Raw genomic sequence first — 24,326 nt, 5'->3', positions numbered from 1 at the left:
AATGACTCCGTGGATTATCAAGGTAAGGTTTCCTAGTCCCTATAGCCTAAACGTTGAAGGCCTATACTTCCCATGCGCAAAGTCATAATGATATCATTATGGGGGTCATTAAACAACTGTTGTTTGCTTAGCCCATCTCGTGACCTCTGAGTTAGGCATCCGAATCATATCCCGGGCCATCAAAGCTAGTTTACACATTTGCGGATCTCACAGCGTGCCGTTCACCTTTACAACAACCCACTCATGCAGTGTTTGAGCTATATCATCACTATTTCTTTCCATGAAGTGCAAATGCCCATTTCCATTCAACCCTACACGACTCAACTCCAGATGTTCCGCGGGAACCCCCGCCTGGTGCAGAAACTTGATGAAACAATAATCATATGCAGCGTGGTATGATGCTTCTCCAGTACTAATCAAGATCGGAACCCTCGCTAGATTAGGCAGCTTTTTGGAAGGCTCCTGTTGAATGATACATGGAAGCAGGTCGTGTGAATCTGCGGGTACACTCTTCATTGTCAAGGGTGACGAGAGATTCGTAGGTGGCGGGTCATAGGCTAAGGGGATAGAGGTAAGTCCCCAAGGGCGGCTGTACGCACTTGAAAATATGACCTCTCGGAATGGAGGGCCTTTCGGCTCGATTTGGATCAGGGCCTTGATCAGGCCCGGGCGACTATCTGCCCATGACCACCCGTACAGCCCACCTTGGGAATGCGTGATGACGACTGCCGGGCCGATGCGATCGAGAAGCCTCTCGCCGGCGGCTTTCATGGTCTCCTCTTGGATTTGACTGTCGGAGACGGATTGGACAGTACTCATGTAATACGCGTCGAAGAATGCATCGCCCATTTCACCTGTCTGCGGTCGCTCATGTCAGTGGAGGACAGATGGCCGATACAGGTTGCTGCTAGCACCTACGCCGGGCCATTGGGTATGCAGTTTGGCTTGGGGCCATAGGGGATACTTCTGCACGGCAGTGAATCGCTGCGAGATGAACTCCGCCGAGAAGGCAGTCTGGCTCAGGTCATCATCCCCCGGCAATATCGGGGATCGACCGGTTAACGTTCGATCGAGGAGATACACGACATAGCCATGGTTAAGGAACCAAGATGCCCATCCTGGGCTGCCGTCAGGTTTATTGAGGAAGTTCTAGTGTTGTTAGGGGCTGTCTTACTCTGTACACTTAAATGGCTACCGGGACAACGTAAAGCTCACCGTCCCGCTCTGACCACCACCGTGAACAAAAACGATGGGATATGGTTGCACATGCTCATGGACTGGCGATAACTTCTCCACATACATCTGATTATGGAAGTAAGTCCCCCCGGTACTACCACTGACATGGACATACTCCCCACCAACATAGAAATAATCCCTGAAATGAGGCGCTACTTTGGAGAATTTTTCAACGCCATGTACGACACGTGAAAGAAGAAGCATTGAGGCCAAGATAACGGCTGCGAAGGCTTGGCAAACATGTGGCATGGCAGGCGAGTCCAAGATCGAAGGAACAAAGGGGAAACGTGGGAAAGGGGGCGTCATCTGTGATTAGCCCGGTTGGTCGGTCGAGCCCATGGGGCGGAACAGAACGGTTCCAAATATAAATGAATTCCGGGGCAGGACAAGGGGGAGAACACGCTAATGTGTCAGACCGTCGACGCCGATCCTCCACTGTTTCTCTTGTTAACGGCATCTTGGTCCCGATGTCAATTGACCAACGAATGGAAACGACCGTTTTTGTTGGCCAGAGGCTCCGGACCTGAGTCTAGAATTTCCATGCCCGAATTTTAATAAGGTCAAGGTGTCGGGAGCAGGGATCGGTCATTGAGGTAAATAAGAAAATTGTAACGCTGGGACGATCGTGATTTTTCTTTCTTTCTCTACTTTCGGTATCTTTCTTTTGTCTTATGGAAAACTACCATTTTCACATACATGACTAGATAAAGATACTGAGGACATGGCTTCATCAGATCAAATGACTCGCCTCACGAGACAGCCCAAAAGTGGGCTTGCATCGGAAACAAAAAACCGATAGGGTTTATCGTATACGAGTTTTGAGAACTTTTGACTCAGTTCTAACTCTCTCGGGATTAGAATGGAAACGCCAGTGTCAGGGGCCCTAATCCTTCCATAGCCATAATGACAATCAACCACCGATGATGCATGTAATGAAACAAACGACCGGCAGGGATACGAAAAAATCTTTCCTTCCCTTCCCACTCCCTCAGGGCAAAGATGGTCACACTCGAACTTCGAGATACCCATGCATTCAACGGCAGCCATCGTGCTGGTGGGCGTATTTGGCGCCCTGAGTGAGGCGTTAATGCTTTTGCGCCTGGTAATGCGGAGGTGTCGCGGTCAACATTTGATTCTCAGTGATTATCTCACTATCGCTTGCATTAGTCTGGTCCTGGCCCGCTCTGCATTCGCGACAGTCATCTTGGTCTGGGGAAACAACCATATGGATCGGCATGTTGCAGATCTGAGCTCGACTGAAATCTACCGTCGCCAGGTCGGCAGCAAACTGACGGTGGTTAACCGTCTGGTATACAATGTCTAGTACGTCCGGCTCGCTTTCACGCTTAATTCATACTAACGTCAACATCGTCAGTCTTTGGCTGCAAAAGGCTGTAGTCTTACTTCTCTGCCAGCGAATCCTCTCTGGTCTTCCGTGGCCTGAACGGATGGTTAGAGCATGCTGGGCCTTGCTCGTTGCCAGCTTTGCGGCGGTCCAGATCACTACCTTTACCGACTGTCGACCTCTGTATCTTTACTGGCAAGTTATGCCGGATCCAGGTACGTCCGGAGCCCGCCAATAATTGTTGGGTTGGTTAGTCGCCAGTCTTTAACATCGATACAGGTTCATGTATCGAAGCTCATACTCAACTCGTCACTCTTATTTCTATGAACATCTCGACGGACACAATGTTAATGATACTACCCATGCCATGGCTACTCAGGGTCAAAACATCATGGATGCGGTAGGTTACCACTAGCTGTTGTTACTATTATTTGCTAATCCAGTTTATAGCCGTCTGCAACTGGTCGGACTATTTGCAATCGGATTACTTCTCATTGCGATAGCCATCGTCCGCCTTCCATCTTTCGATGATAACACCTCTCAGCTGAACCGAAACACCTGGGGATCCGTGGAGGAATTCCTCGCGGCATTCGTCGCCAATGTGCCTACCTTATATACCCTGCGACGAAGAGTCGAGAAGAGCTATCCCACATATTACAGCCACGGTGCGTCTGAGGGGAGGTTGGGTGGTTCACGGCAACCGCCTTTCAATGAGGGGATATTGGTCACGAATAGTGTCCAGCTGGAGTATATGGTTGATGGTCGACAGAAGTCGCAGGGTTCGGATCATAACGTTATAAGGCAGGATAGTGACGAGCACCTGGTGCGTGATGAGCAATGGCGGTGAATTAGTTGTATTTAGCTTGTACCTGATAACTCTATAATTAACTTAGCTAAGCGCTTTATTCTTTGTTGTTTGAATGGAAAAATAGTAATGTCTAGAATGCTGACCCATAGCACACTGTGCGTATCTACTTTGTCCATTATTATTCTCTCAATTGGTATCGTGGGTTCGGTCACATGGTCAGGCAGGCAGCTATAAAAATGAACACTTTAAGTGAAAATTTCCCTCCCCACACTCATCTTCAACGTCAATCTATCCTTGACCTCGCCTATCTGTAAGAAGAATTCGGACAAATGGCTTCGATATGATGTCCAGGCTTTCACTGTGAGATATAAATTCTACCCTCAAACGCTTGCAATGTCTCAGGCAATGGCTCCGCATAGTTGCTGACCAGCAGCTTCATTTGTTCTGTCGTCGCGGCCTGTGTAAATGGCTGGTTTTCGGTCGTGAAATTCAACGCAACCAGTGCTTTCTTCTCATTCCTTGACTTAATAAAGCAGAAAGTCTGCTGATTGTCAAAGTCCACAACCTCAAATGCTCCGTGAATGAACACCTCTCGGTACTCCTTGCGCAGCCGCAGTACGGACCTCCAGAAGGATAGCACGCTCTCCGGGTTATCCCACTGTTTCTGTACATTGATTTCGGGGTACAAATCATGGGCGCGCATCCACGGGGTCCCCGTGGTAAAACCAGCATGGGGTGAATCGTCCCACTGCATCGGCAGTCTGGCATGATCGCGTGCCAGAATCCGCAGTCCGTCCATAATGCGATCCTTACGTGTTGCATCAACACCTGCCGCAAGCTGTCGCTCTGCTTCTTCGTAGTATCCGCGACCTTCAATATCCTTGTATTCGTCGACTGACCAGTCGCGCGGGGCGTTAATCATGCCGATTTCTTGGCCTTGATAAAGGAACAGGGTCCCCGTCATGGCCATCATCATCAGAGCCAGCATTTTAGCCGATCGCTCGCGGTGTTCAGGAGCGTCCGACGCAAATCGTGACACTGAGCGACCGTTATCATGATTTTCACAAAACGCTGTCGTCCACCCGTCAGTACCCTCAATGAAGGACTGCCACTTGGTCACGATGGATTTCATCTCTGTCAGCTTCCACGGGTTGAAAATGTACTTGTCCTCTAAACTTTTGCCCATACCGATATGGCCGATGTCCAGATGAAACACCATGCTAAGTTGCTTAGCGGACGCACCGACATACTTCAAGACATGCTCGGGGTCAGGTGTATTGGCTAGCTCCCCAATGGTCACCACGTCCCCATAAGGCTGCAAGGCATCGTCATACATCTCTCGCAGAAACTCATGGATCCGAGGCCCATTGCACCACATCTGGATTGCGGGCTGGATATAACTTTTGGGATCAGTAACCTGCACATCTGGGAAGTTCGTGTGCTTGCTGTATTTGTTCACAGTATCGACGCGGAATCCATCAACACCCTTGTCTAGCCAGAAGCGGACCGCACTATCATAGATGGCCTTTCGTGCCGCCTCGTTGTCCCAGTTCAGGTCGGGTTGCTCTTTGGCGTATAGATGGAGATAATACTCCTGTGTGTGTTCGTCCCATGTCCCTGGAAGTTTGTTAGCTGGTGATTCGTCTCTGAACCCTGGTAAAAACAATACGTACAAGTGCTACCGGCGAAGTACCCGCGGTAGTTACTCGGGGGCAATCGATTTCCATCTTCATCATACCGAGGTGGGCGCCAGAAGTACCAATCTCTCTTGTCGTTATCTTTACTACTGCGACTCTCTTGGAACCATTTGTGCTGATCGCTAGTGTGGTTGATAACCAGGTCCAGGATCAATTTCATGCCCCGCTCATGGCAGGCGTCTATAAGTCGCTCAATATCTCCGACAGTACCATAAGCTGGTAATACATTTTCATAGTCGGACACATCATAGCCCATGTCATGCATAGGAGAATCATACATGGGTGATAACCAGACAACATCCACGCCTAGCGAGTGTAGGTAGGGGACTTTGGAGATTAGTCCAGGAATATCCCCCCAGCCGTCTCCATTGGAATCTTTGAACGAGGCAGGGTAGACCTATTTCGGTGGGTGAGCGTCCCTTTCATCGGCAGGTGATGAAGGTCATTACCTGGTACACGGTGGCTTCCTTCCACCAGTTATTTTCCCCAGAAGGGACGGTATGCACGGCATGCGGCGACATGATATCTGTGTGAACTGGTGCAAAATTGATTTTGCTACCGTCGAACTCCTCTTTATACAGTATTCCACAGATTTCTTGCTCCGACTAGCCTCCGGCTTGCCCCCGTATAGACTCCGTTTTGCCTCCGGCTATGGCCCGATATGTGCTCGGCCAGCCAATCAGAACCATACTCCCGCGCTCTGTGGGGATCCCCAGATTCTCCATTTTTCGCATGCACCCCAGTTCTCCAGGGCTAGATTCTCGTCAGATGATAGACTGCAGAACATATAACTATCTACATCACCCATGTTCGCAAGGCCTCCAAGTTTTGTCACTTTCCCACCTAATGGAAAGCATCTGAGCATTGCTTTCGCGCCTGACACCCACCATACTACTCCAGACGTCATTGAAGCGCACGAGGATGCCCAGGGAAAGCCCTCGCTGGTCCATGGCAAACAAGCCGCTCAGCAAGAGCAATCTATGACTCTATGGCAGGCGATCCGTTTGTATCCCAAGGCCGTCGGGTGGTCAGTTCTATTATCCTCGACCCTCATCATGGAAGGCTACGACCTAGCCCTACTCAGCTCTATGTATGCCTCACCAGCGTTCAACCAGAAATTTGGGAGGCAAGCGGACAACGGCAAATGGACTGTCCCAGCTTCCTGGCAGTCCGCTTTATCTAACGGAGCCCGCGTTGGTGAGGTAATTGGCCTTTTAATCAACGGTCTTGTCTCGGAACGACTTGGCTACCGCTGGACCATGGTCTCCGCATTAACCGCCATGACCGGTGTGATATTTCTTTTCTTCTTCGCTGTCAACGTCCAAATGTTACTCGCAGCTGAGATCCTCGCTGGTATTCCATGGGGCGTGTTCCAGACTTTACCCGCAGCGTATGCATCGGAGGTCTGTCCCGTGGTGCTACGACCATACCTGACCACCTTCATAAACATGTGCTGGGTCTTCGGTCAGTTCATTGCCGTTGGTGTAAACCGTGGCTCAATCCAACGAGAAGACCAATGGGCCTGGCGTATCCCATTTGCGGTGCAATGGGTGTGGCCCATCCCTATTCTAATCGGCTGCCTCTTCGCCCCGGAGTCACCCTGGTGGCATGTCCGTCGCGGAAATCTGTCCGGTGCCAAACACGCCCTGCTCCGACTAACCTCTAGCGATCCATCCTTCGACCCAGATGCCACAATAGCCATGATCCAGCATACGAACGAGCTCGAGAAGTCTGCAACAAAAGGAACGCGATACAAGGATTGTTTCAGAGGTGTCAACCTGCGGCGAACGGAAGTCGTTTGCGGTGTGTGGTTAGTCCAGACCCTCTGCGGCCAAAACCTCATGGGCTACTTCGCCTACTTCTGTGTACAAGCGGGTCTTCCCACCGTCCGCTCCTTCGACCTCTCCCTGGTCCAATACGCCCTCGGCGTCATAGGCACCCTCGGCTCCTGGTACCTAATGACAGTAGCAGGCCGTCGAACCCTCCACCTTGCAGGCCTAACTAGTCTCTTCACCCTGCTCATCATAACGGGCAGCCTCTCCTTTGCACCAGACTCCAACAACCCGGCAAAATGGGCCATCGGCGTCATGCTCATCATCTTCACGTTCTGCTACGATTTCACTATTGGGCCCGTGACATACTGTCTCGTCTCCGAGTTATCCTCAACACGACTCAAAGCCAAGACCATCGTCCTAGCAAGAGCAGGCTACAATATAAGCAACATCGTCGTCAACGTATTGACAAATTATCAACTCAATGACACGGCCTGGGGCTGGAGCGCAAGGAGTGCGTATTTCTGGGCCGGGACGTGTTTAGTCTGTCTGGTCTGGTCTTTCTTTAGAATGCCTGAGCCTAAGGGTCGGACCTATGAGGAGCTAGATGTGCTTTTTGAGAAGAAGGTTTCTGCACGCAAGTTTGCGGACACAATCGTGGATCCTTATGAGGATGTTGTTGAGGTTAGGGTTGATAATGCTAAGGAGTAGGGGGGTTCCATACTGGTGATAGTTTGTCTCTTTGTATAAATTAAGCTGAATTCGTATTGTTTATTTTTAATGGCATTATGTGTGCGTTAGCTGTAGTTACTTAATGTATCGGTTGCATGTAGTCTGGTATGTAATCATATATATTCGGATTCCATGCTTTTCACTGAATCACGCAAGTGACAGTGAGGTCGGATTACGGTGCCGAAAATGGCTCACTAGTTTATATCAATCCCTCATTAGTACCTTTGGTCTACTCTACAGTACCAAAATTTATGCGTCACCGGTATTGGGGGTATTATATTTTTTTTTAAAAAAATAAATAATAACACCAAACCCAAATATGCACCGAACCATAAATTCCCTCGGAGAGTAAATCTCTTGGCACGACGATTTTCCATCTCTTCCCCTCCAGCTAGTCCTAACGACCGGCATTCAGACCCATGCCGCGCGAAACACTCCCCCAAGCCTGCGACGCCTGTCGTCGTCGAAAGGTCAAATGCACATCGCACCGTCCATGTAGTCCGTGTCGATCAATGAGGCTGGTCTGCCGGTCAACCAGCTCTCGGCGCAAGAAAGGGCGACAGGGTCGTTCGGCTAATGTATTGTACGAATTGAAAGCCAGCGCAAATTCAGATGCAATTGAAGAAAGTCAACCGAGTGGTGTTGCATCTATTGAAAGTCCCAGTAGCACACAGACGACGGGATATCTGAAAAGCCCTGGGTTATTGACCGATGGACTCGTGCAGAGCTGTGCTGCGTACTTCTATTCTCGGATGTTAGGGACGGTACCGATTTTGCATCCCGATACATTCCAAGAGCAGGTGGAACGCATGGATGAGTGCCCTCATGCGTATTGCCTTGTGGTGGCGTTCTGTGCCTTCGTTCTGACTCAGACGGGGTATCTTTCCTGTCATCAGGGTACGGGACCGGATATGGGCCGCTCTTTACTAGACGAAGCGATGGCTGCTCGGCGGCATCTGGATCCGTTTTCCGCACCTATTCGGCTGGGTATTACCATTGCCTTTCTTTTATACGGGTGTCATATTGGATGCGGGAACCAGCGGCAGGCGTATTATTTCCTCCGCGAGGCCACCACGTTCTACACAGCCGATATGTTGGACCAGTCGGCTGATGAAGACCAACCTTGCTTTTCGGGGAAGCTGTTCTGGCTGTTATTGATATCGGAACGGTACTACGCCCATAACCATACCTACCTTCCCAACCATTTGCTGATAGTAAGACAGTGCCCACGCAATTCGCCGCCGGCGTCCAGTAACGCTGCAAATCACAAGCACCAGCCCAACCTTGGACACATCACCCCTAGACGCCTTCTCCCTCGGCTTCAGCCATCTAGTCGACCTGTACCGACCCTTCGACGAATCCTTCCTCGCAATCTGGAACGGGAACCAACCCATCTGCACCCGGGAATCGCTAGTCCAGCTAGAGGAGCACATCCAGCGCTCCGTGCCCGCCGACCTCGACCTCCCAGACATCCTGCTCGCGGATCTCCGGGTGTCGCAACAATGGCTCCGCACCATGATCTGGCAACTAGCCACGACCGCAGGTTTCCTGTCCAGCACACCTACCCACCCAAGCCTCGACTTCCGGTATCCCCTGCAGATTGCCCGGGACTTGTCCCTGGCCACGTGGAAGCTTTCCCGGGAAAGTATGGAGACGCACGGGGTCGGGCTGATCGAGAAGATCTTTGAAGTGGCGTGTACGCTCACGGACGTGATGGCTTGTTTGTCGTCGACGGGGCTGAGGTCCTTGGGGTTTGAGATGGGGCCGCAGGATTATTTGAAGCATTTGTGCTCGTTGGTGCATTCGTTGCACGGTGGGAGGAAACGGTTCCTGCCGTTGTTGATGGCTAAGGTGGGGCATACATTGCCGGTCATGGTCATGCCTATTAGTAGACATCTTGGATTGGAGGATTTGGGGGGCTTTGTGGGAGAGGAGAAGAAGGATTTCGATGCTGTAGGTGATGTTGAGAGGGACTTGAATTGGGCGGAGATGAGTCGCATTGGCGATATGACGCCGGATATTGATGATACGTCCTTGTTATGATATTGCGATCGATATATTCCTTTTTTGACATACCAGAGTGTAGAGCATCCTCATGAGCAGTCCTAGAGACTGTTTCAGTGATAAATATGTCTCCCTTGAGTGAGTTCGAGTACTCGTAGCAGGAACATCATACCACACGATGAAGGACACTCTTTTCCCTATACATAGCCCTCCGATCATTGCACTCACTATTCGGGACAATAGATGGTGCGATACGGTTTCCCCCACCCCCAACCCCGACGGAGAATGCGTTGACATTATGGTCTCTTCATTAACTTGACTAAGTGTCTGAATATAATACTAGTAATAGCGTAAAATACTATGATTGAAACAAAATAAAAACAAATGTAGGCTTATCCTATTCCTGTTATATCTTCAAAGTCTGAGAATATTTTATATGCGGATAATCATCCACGACGGATCACGTCAAAAATCACATCTGGGCATCCATAGCACCATCGGCGAGGTATAAAGTCTCTTTAGCTTCACATTGCAAGGTCTACTGCGGAATGCAGAGGTGAACATTAAAGATAAATATCAAGGATAAACAGTGCAGCGTGAATATAGACTCGTTATTGTCCCAGTAATCAAGATAACGGAGATTGACCTCGAATATGAGGTGTATTGGCCAACGAAATCGTACTCGCCTCTCAGCAAGGGTTCCAAATTGGCGATCACCTGTAGCCCTATCGCATGATGGTCTAGAGCATCTAAATTATTCCACGGCGCTGCAAGGCCACGTAGTGACTGCCATTCTAGGGCTGAGAGGCGCCTCGCAGCCGCTTTTTCCTTATCACCTGGCCACTTGACCTCTGCTCGTCAATTCTTCATCGTTCTTAGGGCTTTTTTGGCTATTGGACCATTGGTCTGAATGGTCAGGGATGTAGTCCCGAAGCGCACAGATCATCGTCAAGTTTGCAATGGGATGTTGGCCCGTTTGGCAACGGCTGCTAATTCCCCCCAGCCACTCAACGTACTGCGACCACACTATATTATTATTGTCACCACACTTAGGTGGCTAGACGCACGAAAGCTTGCAAGGAGGAGGTAAATCCAGGCGCATGATTGGCTGCATGTCGTCCACCACCGCGCATTTGCGCTATTTCATGCATCCCACTCTACTAGTAGTCCGATGTGGGGTTTTGCAAGGGTACAAATGGATCACATTGTTCCAGCTGGGCTCAGGCCAAAACCAGAGCCCGTGACGACGGTGGCGTGAAAAGCATTGTGCCTGTGGTTTTCCGGGCTGCGACCGAAAAGCTCCCGCTCGGTTTCCATTCTCACCAAGCATTCTCACCCATATTGTGCACCACCATGGTTGACATCCTAAATGTTGCTCTCTTGATTGTCGGTTTAATTGTTACTCGTCTCGTCACGAATAGATTTTATCTGTCTGGGATTCCTGGCCCATCGCTGGCAGCCTACAGCCGACTGTGGAAGCTGTACACCGTGTGGAAGGGCGACTACCATCACACGGAGATTGACCTTCACCGAAAATATGGCTCTTTGGTACGCACCGGCCCCAGGCAGATCTCAGTGAGCGATCCGAAGGCGATCCCCATCATCTATGGAATCAATGGAGGCTTTACCAAGGTAGGTCAACTCGCCGGTCCTTCTAGTCCAGGAATAACCCTCTGCAGACGGCTTTCTACCCGATTCAATCCATATCATGGGACAAGAAACCGCAAATGAACCTTTTCTCTACTCGAGATGAGCGTTTTCATCGTAATCAGAAACGCCCTATCGCCAGCGCGTACAGTATGACCAATATTCTCGAAATGGAGCCTGCCGTCGACTCGTGCACCGAGCTGTTTCTGTGCCAGATCCGAAAGATGGTGAAAGAAAAGGCTCCCGTTGATCTCGGAATGTGGCTGCAATACTACGCTTTCGATGTTGTTGGCGAACTGTCTTTTGCTCAGAAGCTAGGGTTCCTGGAGAAAGGCCAGGACGTAGACAATATGATGGAGGCAATACGAGGAATGCTCATCTATGCGTTGCTGTGCGGCCAGATTCCAGAAGCTCACAACGTCCTCCTCGGGAACCCTCTCTTCCCTATACTGCTCCCGCAAATGGAGTCATGGAACCAGGTGGTCGTATTCACCCTGAAGGCAATCAATCGCCGCGCTTCCCTACAGCGCGACGGGGATCTAGACACGGACGAGATCGGCGAAGCGATTGTCGGAAAAGATATGATGTCTCGGTGGCTAGCAATTCATAACGCTGACCCGACCCGACTATCCACAAGGGACCTAATCGTCCACCTATCGACAAATGTCTTCGCTGGATCTGATACAACTGCAATCGCTCTGCGCTCCATCCTCTATAACCTCATCTGCCACCCGGATAAAATGTCAAAAGTGCGCGCGGAGATTGACACAGCAGACCGAGAGGGCAAACTTAGTAACCCGATCTCCTACCAGGAATCCACCACCCATCTTCCGTACTTCGGCGCGGTAATGAAAGAAGCGATGCGTTTGCATCCATCTGTTGGAGGGAATCTCGAACGTCATGTGCCGCCGCAAGGCGTCACTCTTTGCGGTCAATACATCCCCGGCGGTACAAAGGTTGGGATTAATGCCTGGGTTGTCCACCGAGACCCGACCATCTTTCCTCAGCCGGATTCCTTCATCCCTGAGCGATGGCTGGACAGCCCTCCCGAAAAGCTAATGGAGATGGACAAAGCATTTTTCAGTTTCGGGGCAGGTTCACGATCGTGTATTGGGAAAGCAATCTCTCTGGTGGAGATGCGGAAGATTCTCCCTCAGCTACTGCGCGAGTTCGATATTCAATTGCATCAGAACAAACCATGGAAGACGAGGAATGTGTGGTTTGTGCAGCAGGAGGAGTTCATTTGCGACTTGACACCGAGAGTGCGTTTGTAATAGACTTTCGCGGCGGCTTTATCCACAGCATGGAATCCGATTAATTGCAGTCGTCTATGGGGATATAATGAAGACACATACGAGACGGTAAATGTTCATGGGCAAGTACTTGAGTCTAGCTGGGTTGTGACAGCCATGGAAATCAATGCATATTTGGTCTTTGTCATACAATACAACCTCACCAACTAGTTTACTTTGAGTCATATGTAGATGTTGAATAACTAGCATAAGCATAGATCACGTAAGTAGGAACGGTGCATAAACTGTCATGTTATGGCGGGTTGACAATGTTCCGACCCCGGATTATCCGTTTTGGGAAGTAAAATGGAGTGGGTCTAGAAGGGTCCGTCGATCTTCGTCACATCTCCATCTCTCGTCCACATCAATGCTGTTCGCAAGCTACCCGGAACTCGGAAGACATATTCTAGACACCATTGATGTGAATCATACAAGGGCAATTTGTCAGCTGGAGAAATACCAGGCTATATAAGGATGGAATTTCACCCCTCTTGAATGGAAACATTCATCAATCAGTGAGAACCTCTTTGAGCCTTGGCCCAGCATACGCAAGACAACAACCGAAGACCTTCAAGATGCCCTCGACTTCAGAAATTGAATACGGCTTCACTCCGGTAATTTCTTCCGCGTCTGCCATCCTATCCGCGGCGAAGCCATCCGCTCCAGCGCCTTTTATTTCCGTAGCCGATACTCCCGTCCCCCAAACCGCCTTGTCGCAGCGCATCAATCACTATGCGCGCTCCCAACTGCCTGAACCCACATACAACCACTCTCTGCGGGTGTATCATTACGGCCTTGCGATTAAGCGGCACGTGTTCCCTTCCTGGTCCTTTACCGATGAGACCTACTTCCTCTGCTGCTTGCTACATGACATCGGCTCAACAGAAGAAAATCTGAACAAGACGAAATTAAGTCATGAGTTCTACGCGGGCTTTCTAGCCTTGGACGTTCTTCAAGACCGTACCGAATCATCAGGAAACGCCGTCGCTCCTCGGGATCAGGCGGAGAGTGTCGCCGAAGCAATCATCCGACATCAAGATCTTTGTGAACAAGGCAAGATTACTGCCGTAGGTCAATTGCTGCAGCTAGCTACTATATTTGGTACGTTCTAACCCATACCACTGTTGTGCTTCCACCTGGGTAACAGAATCTGACCGATACAGACAACACCGGTGCTTATGCCGACACCGTCCATCCGTCAACCATTGAGGATGTGTCACGGCACTACCCGCGCAAGCAATGGAGCAATTGTTTTGCTGCAGTTATTCGCCGGGAGAATGGACTTAAGCCGTGGGCGCATACTACGACTTTGGGCGAAGAAGCGTTTCCATCCAAGGTGCTCGGAAACTCCCTGATGGCACCATACGAGCAATCCGGCAATCTGTAGCGGCATCATCTCAGTGAGATCTCGATGTATAAACATTCTGTTCACTAAGACAATCCAAATTCTTTACAACTCCAAGACGTGCCCTAGGATTTAATCACTACAATCTAGCTATGTTTGTTCAATCACTCCCTATGTGTAGTATTTGTACCTATGATGTTGCATACCACTAAGTATTAATGACCTCGTATTCGCTGCGGTGTGGAGTTTATAGAATTCGTCATCACCATGACTTCATGCACGATGCCCCGCACGTGAGTCAGCCCCCGCTCTTGCTTACTATGAGTTACTTCCCTTTCTTCAGCCATTGAACCTGCCCATATTCACCTAGGTTATACCTTGTAAAGAAAAGGCAATCACAATGTCGCAACGCTCCAACGGCCCGTATCAACTCATCTACTGGCCTGAGATACCCGGCCGTGGAGAATTCATACGACTGGCCTTAGAGGAAGCCGGGGCCGACTATACCGACACTGCACACGAAGAAGATGGAATTAACACCGTACTATCACTCATTGATAAGAACTACGAGGGCGATCAGTCTGGCCCTCCACCGTTCGCACCGCCCATTCTCAAGCATGGTGATCTGCGGATCAGCCAGACACCCAATATTCTGCTCTACCTGGCCCCGCGGCTCGGTCTGACGCCAGATGGTGACGCCATCTATCAAGTCAACTCGCTCGCTCTCACGGCCCTGGATGGACTTAGTAATGAGCCTCACGATACGCACCACCCCATTGCCCCGGAACTCTACTATGAGGATCAATTGGAGGAGAGCAAGCGGAGGTCGGAGTCCTACCGGAAGAATCGTCTGCCCAAGTTCCTCTCCTACTTCGAGCGGGTGTTGAAGCCCCAGGCGGCACAGGGCCGTCCGTGGCTGTATGGCACGACGTTGACATATGCGGACCTTGTTCTTTTCCAGGTACGTCTTGATTCATCTCCAAGCATTAGATACTGATGCGTGCCGAATGAAACACCACATTTGACCCAGCAGAGCGCTAACTACATACTACAGGGCATTGATGGTCTCAAGTTTGCATTCCCTCGAGCACTTAACCGACTAGAAAAGTCGGGTGAATATGCGAATGTGTTCAAGCTCTACGAAGCTGTAAAGAACCGGCCTCGCATCAAGGAGTATCTCGCAAGTGACAGGAGACAGAAATACTCGCTGGGTATCTATCGACACTATCCGGAATTGGATGATACCGAGTAGATGCCTGATCTATATCTACTATCTATTGGCACGAGGTACCTTTAACGTATGGCGCGTTAGTACATGAGACCTATAGCTGGGATAACGAACATTATCATGCAAACTCCCCAGTAAACCGCATGCGTGTATATACAGGTACGGTCTAGTATGATGTCTTTACTCCAGGCGACTTCGAGGTCATACCCATGCCTTTATGCTATAGCAAACAGTAACAGGCTTCTCAGTGCGGTTCAGATAGGAAATTCATAAGAGTGCTCTATAGCAAAGGTAAAGGACTTGAGTGTAGTATAATCAGAAGTCTTCTTTCTCACGTGCCCACCGTCGGCCACAAACAGAGTGCCCTTGATTAACACATCACTCTTGGCAACATGCAACTCTTCCAGCTACTCAGCCAAGGTCAATCTATTCGGGACGGAAGGCCTCATTGCTCTGGTAAACCTGCGGGCAATGTCTCCAGTTGCAAAAACAGTTGCAGTTGAGTACCCCTGGTCCTGGATTCCAGTACTCAGTGCATATCGCCACTGAAATAAGAAGGCTTTCCTTTCCTTGTTCACAATTGAAGGGTTTGGTGGTGTCAGGCCCGTTTAGCCGAGATCTATATGCTAATATGACTAGCTGGACTTAGGGTTCGCTGCTCGCGCAACCCCAAGATCTTGGATATAGAACTAGCCTCTGATCCACAATGAGACATTCGGCATTATATATCTATATAGGTGTTTAAGAGCTATAAAAGACATGTTGGGCCAGGTGAGCAGAGGGTGGTTACATAAGCCAGACAAGGAATGGAAAAACCCACCACCGAGGGACAGTATGCACACACATTTAGGTTTACCAGTGTTTAGCTACATTTCTCCACTATTACTTCCATAGGACTTTTAACGACTAAAGCCAAAAGCCCAAACATATCTTGTTGGATATGCAACGGATAAGCGTGATCAGCATTGAACCTCTGCAGAACAAGGATTGTCAGAAGGTACCAAGAGCTGTCCACTGTAATCTAGAGGCTAGCAGTGATTCTGATTGAGTCTTCCTTAGGATGCTGCTTACTAGTAGATCATTCTCTATACCCCAGATCGTCTGCAATATGTGTGGACATAACTATGGGTGATAATTCTATAGTAGTATGTGTCTAATTATAGAGATATATATTCTTTTGAGAGATTGTGTTAGACGAGAATCCTTAATCCATGACCAATCCCCTTTACCACCATGTACAATAGAAAACTGAACCAAGATACTAGTATTTTCGAAGCTCTGTTATAGTTATCTCATTTTCTACAGCCTTTCTTCAGGGAAATTGGCTGGGATGCTGCCAAGAAAAGCAAAAGGCGTGATTCCCACACCAAATGGGGACATAAACTCAAATAGGAGCATTCTCCAAACAAAGCAATTCGATCCAGATCAGGCTTAAAACACACTGGGGTCAACAAGTCTCAAACTATATCAAACGCCCCCAAAGCAAAAAGAGGAACGGTGGGAATACACGACGTTTACCGAGAACACCCGTACCCTAAACGAAAATAACACGCCGAATACCGACGCGATACACAACCCAGGGGACCAAAGCCCCACTTCGCGATTATAAAAATTGCCCCTCTTTCTCGCCTCGTCTTGGGACTCTTTTCTTCTTCCCCTCATCCCCTCATTCTATCTCGTTTCTTGATTATTCGATTCCAGAATCTAAAAATGGGCGTCATCAAGCAGACTCTCGCACCCGGCAACGGTGTCGACTTCCCCAAAAAAATGACGAAGTCGCCATGCACTATACCGGATGGCTGTATAGCGAAACAGCGTCGGAGCACAAGGGAGAGCAGTATGTTGACTCCCTCTCTAAAGGGATGCAGTGCATGATGACTAATTCCACGCAACAGGTTTGATAGCTCCTATAAACGGGGCCAGCCCTTGCGTGTAGCCATTGGCACTGGACGTGTTATCAAAGGTTTGTTTGCCCTTGCCCCTTTGTATACTACGTCGTTGCTAAATTGATTTGGTAGGTTGGGACGAGGGTGTCCCCCAGATGACTCTGGGCGAGAGAGCCCTATTGACCATCACCGGGTGAGTTGTTTGCTGTTATTCTCCTTTCGTGCCTTGATATCAGTCTATGATGTCATAGTCATATCTCAACTTATCGAATGTCGCTTACTAACCATCCACGCAGAGACTACGCCTATGGAGACAGGTATGTGATGCTGTTTCCATTCATCAACGGCACCAATTCGGGGTATTATCCTTTTGATGCCTAAGTATACTAACCAAAATAGGGGCTTCCCCGGCTTGATCCCCCCAACGCTACCCTCCTCTTGTAAGTTTCTCGTCTATCCGATGCTCACGTCGCGGGGAAGTGACGCTGACTCCGATCAACAGCGAGGTCCAGCTCGTGTCGATCAACGGCAAAGCCGCTTAATTCTTAGTGAGCAATGGAATGAAGCTATGTGAGGCAAAAACAATGGCTTTCACTATAGACAAATTGACTGCGTGGATGTGCTGGATTTCTACTCTTCCTTCGAATAGTCGTAAGCTTGAATCCTTCGGGTTAGATGTGGTATTGGTAGAGAGGAACCACGCGTGCTATGCAGGTGTTATATCGTTTGTGTCCTGGATCTGCTAAACGCAGCGACCAATGGCGCTGAACGTAGTTCCCGATGGATCTATATCAGGCAGTAATGATATGTGTACTATGCTTAGTGCCCCACTACGAACATATCGACATGCCTACTTAATTGCATAGCATATACCCTCTACGACGTATGTATTTTACCACTTTTTTTAAAATAAAAAAAAAAAAAAAAGTAATACAAGACTACTACCAACACTCAACTTCTGTAATACTCCCCGTGCCTCCAGAGTTAAGATGAGATTCCTAACTCGTTCCAAAGTCCTAGGAATATAAACAGAAAACCAAGAGCGATATACGGTCGATATGTTTTATTCGATAGTTGCACGCCAGGACAAAACGACAAGTCAGAACCAAGACTAGGTTAAAGTTTACACTCCGCCCCCAGTCCGCCGCGTAACCCATCCATCATTTGTTGTCAACAAAGCGACTGGGATTGTTTTCCCACCTATGCGTGTATCTAGTAGTGGGGATCTAAAAATACAGTACAGACTTATCAAGTAGATTTCCAGAGTAGTTGAACCGCTTAGATGTGCTCAAGAACAAGTTTGTTTCTTTTTACTAACCCCGTAAGACATCCCCTTCCCCTGCAACGATATAAAAAATAATCTCCGAAATTAGCCCCGACTCCGCCGAGTCCGAGTGGAATCGCTCGGCCCGCATGCAGACCCAACCAAGCTTACCCTGACGTACGAACCGTGGTACAAAAACCTGTCCATGTACCAGTCAATGCCCCATCAGATCATGCAGCGATCTACTAGAGATGCGATTCTCTCACGTAGAGAAATAGAAGCTCTAATTGCAGGGGGCCAGTCGATTATTATTGTGAATCAGAAGGTACTTCGTGTGGATGCCTGGATTCCGTACCATCCCGGTGGACTTAAGACCATCCAGCATGTGGTTGGAAAGGATGCCACAGATGAGTTTACTATGTTAGACACTCGATTTCCTATCTTCGGAGGACGCGAGGGGCTTGCTTGATGCTGACGGGCTGTAGATTCCACTGCGAAGAGACGCGACAGATGATTGCAAGGTATCAGATTGGGCGGATTGAAGGAAGATGGATCAATTTCGTGCCACCAATTCAAGGGGGAGTATTTCGACCGGATGATGATGATGGAGAAGAGGAGTCAGCCATCTTAGTCAAGGAACAGCAAGATGCTTCCTCAACTGGGCTCACAGCTGCCACAGTAGATGCAGGCATCCACAAACGACACAGCGAGCCTGAGCCAATGGAGAATATGGTCACTCAAGACGAAATAACGTTCCTCGACACGCAAACCAAAGAAGAAGTCAAACTCACCCTGTCGCAGTACCCACCTCTGGACCCTGTCACCCAGGACGAGATCATCGCCAAATACCGACTTCTGCACAGCCGAATCCACGCCGAAGGCCTCTACAAATGCAACTACACAGCCTACGCCTGGGAATTCGGCCGCTGCTCCCTCCTGTTCAGCACCATGCTCTTCTTCCTCCACATCGGCTGGTACAACACAAGCGCCCTCTTCCTCGCCTGGTTCTGGTCCCAAATGGTCTTCGCCGCCCACGACGCCGGCCATATCGGAATCACCCAGAACTTCACGATCGACAGTCTGATTGGGATGACGATCGCCGCACCGATCGGAGGCCTCTCCCTGGGCTGGTGGAAACGTAGCCACAACGTCCACCACATCGTAACCAACGCGCCCGAGCACGATCCCGACAATCAGCACCTCCCCTTCCTGGCCGTTAACCACCGCTTCCTCGGGAACCTCTTCTCCACCTACCACGAACGACTCCTGGCCTACAACAAAGTCGCCCAAGCCCTAGTCCCTTACCAAGCTTATCTGTACTACATCATTCTGCTCTTCGGCCGATTCAACCTCTACGTGCAATCCTGGATCTTCCTCCTCCAAGCCCAAGGACCCCGCAAGGCCCCGCCAAATGGCACCGCTGGTTCGAAATCTGTGGGAATCTAATCTTCTGGCTCTGGTTCGGCTACGGCATCCTCTACAAAGCCCTCCCAACAGCCCTGTCCCGCGTCTCTTTCGTCCTAATCAGCCACATGGCCACCATGCCCCTGCACGTCCAATTCACCGTCTCCCACTTCGCAATGTCCACCACCGACCTCGGCCCGAACGAATCTTTCGCCCAAAAGATGCTCCGCACCACCATGGACGTCGACTGTCCGCCCTGGCTGGACTGGTTCCACGGCGGATTGCAGTTCCAGGCCATCCACCATCTGTACCCCCGCGTGCCGCGGCATAATCTGCGCCGCACACAGGCCTTGGTGATGGAGTTCTGTCACGATGTGGGTATCCCGTACGCGCTGTATGGGTTTGTGGGCGGGAATCGCAAGGTCCTGGGCAGCTTGGCGGAGGTGGCCAGGCAGGCGGCGATTCTGGAGAAGTGTCGCAGGACGGTTGCTGAGAGGGGGGATTTGGTTTGGGGAGGTAGAGGTTGTTAACGCTGTCTTTGGATTTTGGATTTGTTTCTATCGCCTCCCCCCTTTTTGCCCCCATTTATTTTTATTTTATTTTTATTTTTTTTCCTTTGTTTAGGTGAGATGTGGATATTAGGCGGACGTGTTGTTGGGGAATTCTGTCAGGTGATTCGCTCATTCACCACATCCCTGTATATATAACAGCCACCTATGCTTCAATTTTGAGGCTGTATTCCGGATGGCGGACTTTGGAGGCGTGGTAGGTTGATGTTGGAAGGTAGTAGTTATCCAGCGTACTAGGTAACAAACAAATAGTTATGCTTGCCGATTGACAGCTTAGTAAGGTACTACGTCCTCTCATTATTTATTCCTGGCTTACCCCGGAAATCCGAGTTGTACGATTTTCGGGCTAGAAATCCACACAGAGTTTCAAGTGTCGTACGATGTCGGAGCGTGTAGGTAAAGGGGGTTGTTTGGTAGGTATTGCCCGTGTGGGTATTCCCCACGGTAGGTATTGTCCGCAGTAGGTTCTGTAGGTAATCGCCAACCCTAACAATGGATCATGTAGGTATTTCCCAACATAAGAAGGGCGATGTGCCGTGTGATTGTTTCAGTCTTTCACGTTGAACTGTTTATGGTTTTTTTTCTTTCAGTGTACTATATTTTTGAACAGTCTTGTAATTACTCCCACCATGGATGTGCTTCTTGACATCCTGGACACGTTCGTGTTCGACAGATTATACGCCTCGATTTTACCAGCGACGAACCCCGTCCCGGCGCCTGCAGGCACATACAACAAACACATTAACCTCTACTACCCACTGCCGCCGTCTCCGTACGCCGACAGCAGCACATGGAAGCGAGATGACCTCGTCCGACAGACAACGTCCCTCTTCCTGATCGGATGGTACGTATTCCACGACCTAGCAAACCAACCCCGATTCTAACCCCCCCGTAGGATCTTCGCCACGGCCTTGTACTTAATCGGCAGCACACTCATCTACCACACGCTCTTCGACAAGCGAGTAATGCGCCACCCACATTTCCTGCCAAACCAGATCCGCCAAGAGATCCGCCAAGGCCTGTTTGCGATCCCCGTCATCGCCGTGCTCACGGCGCCGTTCTTTCTCGCCGAGGTGCGCGGCTGGACCAAGCTCTACGACTTCAACCACGAAGCCCCCTTCCGCGCCTACAACTGGCTGCAGTATCCGCTGTTCGTCTGCTTCACGGACTGTGGCATCTACTGGATCCATCGCGGACTGCATTACCCGCCCGTGTACCGCTGGCTGCACAAGCCGCACCATAAATGGATCATGCCGAGTCCGTTTGCCAGCTATGCGTTCCATCCCCTGGATGGCTGGTCGCAGAGCATTCCGTACCATGTGTATCCGTTGCTGTTTCCGTTGCAGAAGAGCGCCTATTTGGGGCTTTTTGTGTTCGTCACTATGTGGACGGTTTTTATTCGTGAGTTTTTCTCCTTTTTTTTTTTTTTTCTTTTTCCGTTTCACTGAGTTGTTTTGTGGGGGAGTTTGGGCTAATAAGCGCAGATGATGCCGAGTATCTTTCCGAATCTATAGTCGTCAACGGTGCAGCGTGTCATACCATGCATCATCTGTACTTCAACTATAACTATGGTCAATTCCTGACGTTCTGGGATAGGGTCAGCGGGACATACCGCAAGCCGAAGGAGGACGGGTTCATCCAGAGCGAGAACCGCAAGGCACAGGCTCTCAAGAGGGATTGAAGGCAGGGATGGGTATTAATGTACTTTTTTTTAAGCATTGTAATCTAACCATAGAAGGCGTGTATTATGTATCACGACAACACCATTGAATGAATTCGTTCAGTTTTCCTAGATCATCTGTCGCGGCGTTGTCCAGGTACGGGAGCTTCGTGGAATTCTCAGTGGCGATGTCAAGCATCGCCGTAAGAAGGAGCCAAAGCTCTTCTGCGTGTTTCGGGTACCCCAGCGGCAGTATCTGGTCGTTGCTTGTATCCTGGTACACGGAGTTCCAGATCTGCTTCCATTTCGTGGCGGCGGATTTGATTTTCTTCAGCGGCACGGAGCCGAAGAAGTCGGTTCTGGCTAGGAATGCGAGGGAATTCAACGCTGTGGTCATCATGTCTTTAGCGGAATGGTGAGGAAAAATGAGGTTGTCGCGGGACTCACCGTATATCATGATTAATAGATGCTCTGCGGACAGGGGAAAGCTGGAGGCTACGGGCCCAGCTTCGGAATTATCGAGGAGCAGCCGGATGGCTTCCCTCACGGAAGGCATGGGGAGCTTCGCGGCATCAGTTGCAGCGATGCGACTGAAGGCCGATGCATTTTCGGCTTCCCATAGCTCTGTCCTCCATGGGAAGGGGCACTCCATCTCGAAGATGGAGATGGTGGGTCGGTTTTTGAAACACACCGTAAGGAAGCCGTCTGCAAGGAAGACCCAAGAAGCAAGTCGTATGCAGACTTCCTCGGTGACCAACGCTCTCCATGTGCCATCGTCGCCAGTGCAGATTGTGGGAGGCGCGGACCGCTTCAGGTGGAAGATCCCGAGGCAACGCATAAGGGATACTAGGCTTGGGTGACGGATGATACGAATGCGGCGTCTTGTTTCAATCCGTTCTTGGCCGAATTGGAGCATTTCGATGATTAGCGCAGCTTGGAGGAGCTGGATGGTAGGTGTTTGCCGTGTGAGGTCGTGGGTGGGTGGAGCGACCTGTGTTGATAGCGTGGTGATCTTCCGGAATACATGCTCTTCGGCCACGTCGAGAACCCTGGGTAATAATGCCGCTTCGTCTAAGGAGCTACTATATGTTGCACCGGTTAAAAAGATTGATAGCAGCAGTGGGTTGGAAACGTTGCCCGGGTCGAATGTTGGAAAATGCACGACGGGGAGATGCCAATAAAGTGAATGGAAAAATACAGAGATGTAGATCGCAACGTTAGATACTGTGAACAGTGGCGCCAATTGTGCAATATCGAGTTGCAGCGGTGGATCCTCAGGGTCGTCAAGTCCCATCGATTTTGAGGTCTCAATCAGTTCTAGCATTATTTCGTGCAGCTGCTCTGAGAGTTTTGTAGGGCCATAGCTTAGGAGATCAGTAGGAAAATATTCATCCGTGATCAACGGAGGACGGAAGAACAAATCGGTGCCTGGGATGTCACCGAAATTAACTGCCATAGGATCGGGCGGTACTAGCGCATCTTCAAGGTGAGAATAGAGGCTTTCAAGATTTCTTCGGACAGAACATTCTGCTGTTGTTCCGATTGCAAGTCTATCTCTTTCCACACAGGGGTCAGTAAAATGACGGAGGAACGAAAACTGCGATCCCTCCTTTGGTGGAGTAACCGGTTGCACTGATGGCGATAATGAGATGTCAGTCGAGCAGGGACTTCCTATTGACAGTTCATCCTGCGACTCAAACGTGCATTGCTGTCCGAGAGAACGACAACGAGAGCACGGTGAGCATTTATCACACGCCCTTTTCGTGGCAAAGCATTGATCGCAGGACTGCCGTTTCCGCCCTGGCTTGGCTGCCGGGGCAGGCTGTTGATTGTATTTGATTGCACATGCTTTACTGTGTCGACGAGCAACCTCTCTGTAGGGACAAAGAGTTAGACCTGATTTTAAAGCCGTATGAGTGGTTGTCTTTACGGTTTCAAGAATGATTTCTTGCAAAAGGGGCACGTGGAAGCGGCCTGGCCGGAATCTAGTAGATGGTCAATGTCAATTGGCAACACCGTACGATGAACTCCATTCCGAACGTACGAGTGAACTCATGGCGCAGCAAATGCGCTTTTCTCTGGTATGACTTGTCACACTGAGAGCAACGGAACATATTTTATAATTAGATCCTGCCAAGATTTACATTGAATTGATCGCAGGTTGATGCGAAGAAGATGCTTTTGCGCAAGGCGGAAATTGTCCCGAGCCTGAGTACGGTAAGCCATTGGAACCACTACGCAATTCCTATTTACTGATAGGTCAGATGTGTGAGGATACAAAGTCGGAAAAGATATATGTTCAAAAATTCAAATTCTGGAACATCAGTATTATATACTGACGGCGGACCTCTCTGAGTGCCCACAGCTGGAGAGTGACTTCATTGTAATAATGTATTAAAGTATCTGAACCCGAGCACTATTAACAATTAGAAAGCAT

General features: G+C 49.7%; 12 protein-coding genes across 12 annotated transcripts; 9 read left to right on the top strand and 3 right to left on the bottom strand.

Annotated features, from left to right (window-relative positions):
• Window positions 1–207: 207 nt before the first annotated feature.
• ANOM_002788 (alpha/beta hydrolase) lies at window positions 208–1,542 on the bottom strand (the record flags this gene model as incomplete). Its single annotated transcript, XM_015548045.1, has 3 exons — window positions 208–858; window positions 919–1,149; window positions 1,216–1,542. 3 exons carry the CDS (start codon window positions 1,540–1,542, stop codon window positions 208–210), a joined length of 1,209 nt encoding a protein of 402 aa, XP_015409716.1.
• A 721-nt stretch (window positions 1,543–2,263) lies between these two features.
• On the top strand, window positions 2,264–3,428 carry ANOM_002787 (uncharacterized protein; the record flags this gene model as incomplete). The annotated part of the gene is made up of 4 exons (XM_015548044.1): window positions 2,264–2,559; window positions 2,612–2,796; window positions 2,861–2,981; window positions 3,032–3,428. 4 exons carry the CDS (start codon window positions 2,264–2,266, stop codon window positions 3,426–3,428), a joined length of 999 nt encoding a protein of 332 aa, XP_015409720.1.
• A 316-nt stretch (window positions 3,429–3,744) lies between these two features.
• On the bottom strand, window positions 3,745–5,607 carry ANOM_002786 (alpha-glucosidase; the record flags this gene model as incomplete). Its single annotated transcript, XM_015548043.1, has 3 exons — window positions 3,745–5,006; window positions 5,063–5,483; window positions 5,536–5,607. 3 exons carry the CDS (start codon window positions 5,605–5,607, stop codon window positions 3,745–3,747), a joined length of 1,755 nt encoding a protein of 584 aa, XP_015409719.1.
• A 285-nt stretch (window positions 5,608–5,892) lies between these two features.
• ANOM_002785 (putative MFS maltose permease) lies at window positions 5,893–7,569 on the top strand (the record flags this gene model as incomplete). The annotated part of the gene is made up of 1 exon (XM_015548042.1): window positions 5,893–7,569. The coding sequence occupies one exon, from the start codon at window positions 5,893–5,895 to the stop codon at window positions 7,567–7,569; it is 1,677 nt and encodes a 558-aa protein (XP_015409722.1).
• Window positions 7,570–8,009: 440 nt separating this feature from the next.
• On the top strand, window positions 8,010–9,633 carry ANOM_002784 (C6 finger domain protein; the record flags this gene model as incomplete). The annotated part of the gene is made up of 2 exons (XM_015548041.1): window positions 8,010–8,758; window positions 8,814–9,633. 2 exons carry the CDS (start codon window positions 8,010–8,012, stop codon window positions 9,631–9,633), a joined length of 1,569 nt encoding a protein of 522 aa, XP_015409721.1.
• A 1,314-nt stretch (window positions 9,634–10,947) lies between these two features.
• ANOM_002783 (cytochrome P450) lies at window positions 10,948–12,515 on the top strand (the record flags this gene model as incomplete). Its single annotated transcript, XM_015548040.1, has 2 exons — window positions 10,948–11,226; window positions 11,274–12,515. The coding sequence occupies 2 exons, from the start codon at window positions 10,948–10,950 to the stop codon at window positions 12,513–12,515; spliced, it is 1,521 nt and encodes a 506-aa protein (XP_015409677.1).
• A 593-nt stretch (window positions 12,516–13,108) lies between these two features.
• Window positions 13,109–13,920, top strand: ANOM_002782 (putative urea hydro-lyase/cyanamide hydratase; the record flags this gene model as incomplete). Its single annotated transcript, XM_015548039.1, has 2 exons — window positions 13,109–13,634; window positions 13,697–13,920. 2 exons carry the CDS (start codon window positions 13,109–13,111, stop codon window positions 13,918–13,920), a joined length of 750 nt encoding a protein of 249 aa, XP_015409676.1.
• Window positions 13,921–14,248: 328 nt separating this feature from the next.
• ANOM_002781 (glutathione S-transferase) lies at window positions 14,249–15,383 on the top strand. The gene is made up of 2 exons (XM_015548038.1): window positions 14,249–14,839; window positions 14,933–15,383. The coding sequence occupies exons 1-2, from the start codon at window positions 14,279–14,281 to the stop codon at window positions 15,128–15,130; spliced, it is 759 nt and encodes a 252-aa protein (XP_015409718.1). The 5' UTR covers window positions 14,249–14,278; the 3' UTR covers window positions 15,131–15,383.
• A 3,078-nt stretch (window positions 15,384–18,461) lies between these two features.
• ANOM_002780 (fatty acid desaturase) lies at window positions 18,462–19,702 on the top strand (the record flags this gene model as incomplete). Its single annotated transcript, XM_015548037.1, has 2 exons — window positions 18,462–18,676; window positions 18,742–19,702. The coding sequence occupies 2 exons, from the start codon at window positions 18,462–18,464 to the stop codon at window positions 19,700–19,702; spliced, it is 1,176 nt and encodes a 391-aa protein (XP_015409678.1).
• Window positions 19,703–19,788: 86 nt separating this feature from the next.
• On the top strand, window positions 19,789–20,190 carry ANOM_002779 (fatty acid desaturase; the record flags this gene model as incomplete). Its single annotated transcript, XM_015548036.1, has 1 exon — window positions 19,789–20,190. One exon carries the CDS (start codon window positions 19,789–19,791, stop codon window positions 20,188–20,190), a length of 402 nt encoding a protein of 133 aa, XP_015409689.1.
• Window positions 20,191–20,858: 668 nt separating this feature from the next.
• ANOM_002778 (sterol desaturase family protein) lies at window positions 20,859–21,910 on the top strand (the record flags this gene model as incomplete). The annotated part of the gene is made up of 3 exons (XM_015548035.1): window positions 20,859–21,073; window positions 21,125–21,630; window positions 21,714–21,910. The coding sequence occupies 3 exons, from the start codon at window positions 20,859–20,861 to the stop codon at window positions 21,908–21,910; spliced, it is 918 nt and encodes a 305-aa protein (XP_015409690.1).
• Window positions 21,911–21,974: 64 nt separating this feature from the next.
• ANOM_002777 (uncharacterized protein) lies at window positions 21,975–24,003 on the bottom strand (the record flags this gene model as incomplete). Its single annotated transcript, XM_015548034.1, has 3 exons — window positions 21,975–23,763; window positions 23,820–23,874; window positions 23,934–24,003. 3 exons carry the CDS (start codon window positions 24,001–24,003, stop codon window positions 21,975–21,977), a joined length of 1,914 nt encoding a protein of 637 aa, XP_015409688.1.
• Between the last annotated feature and the right edge of the window lie 323 nt (window positions 24,004–24,326).

This window comes from Aspergillus nomiae (assembly GCF_001204775.2).
Source record: "Aspergillus nomiae NRRL 13137 chromosome Unknown contig00045, whole genome shotgun sequence".
NCBI classification, from domain to species: Eukaryota; Fungi; Ascomycota; class Eurotiomycetes; order Eurotiales; family Aspergillaceae; genus Aspergillus; species Aspergillus nomiae.
This window is presented reverse-complemented; position numbering and strand designations above follow the sequence as displayed.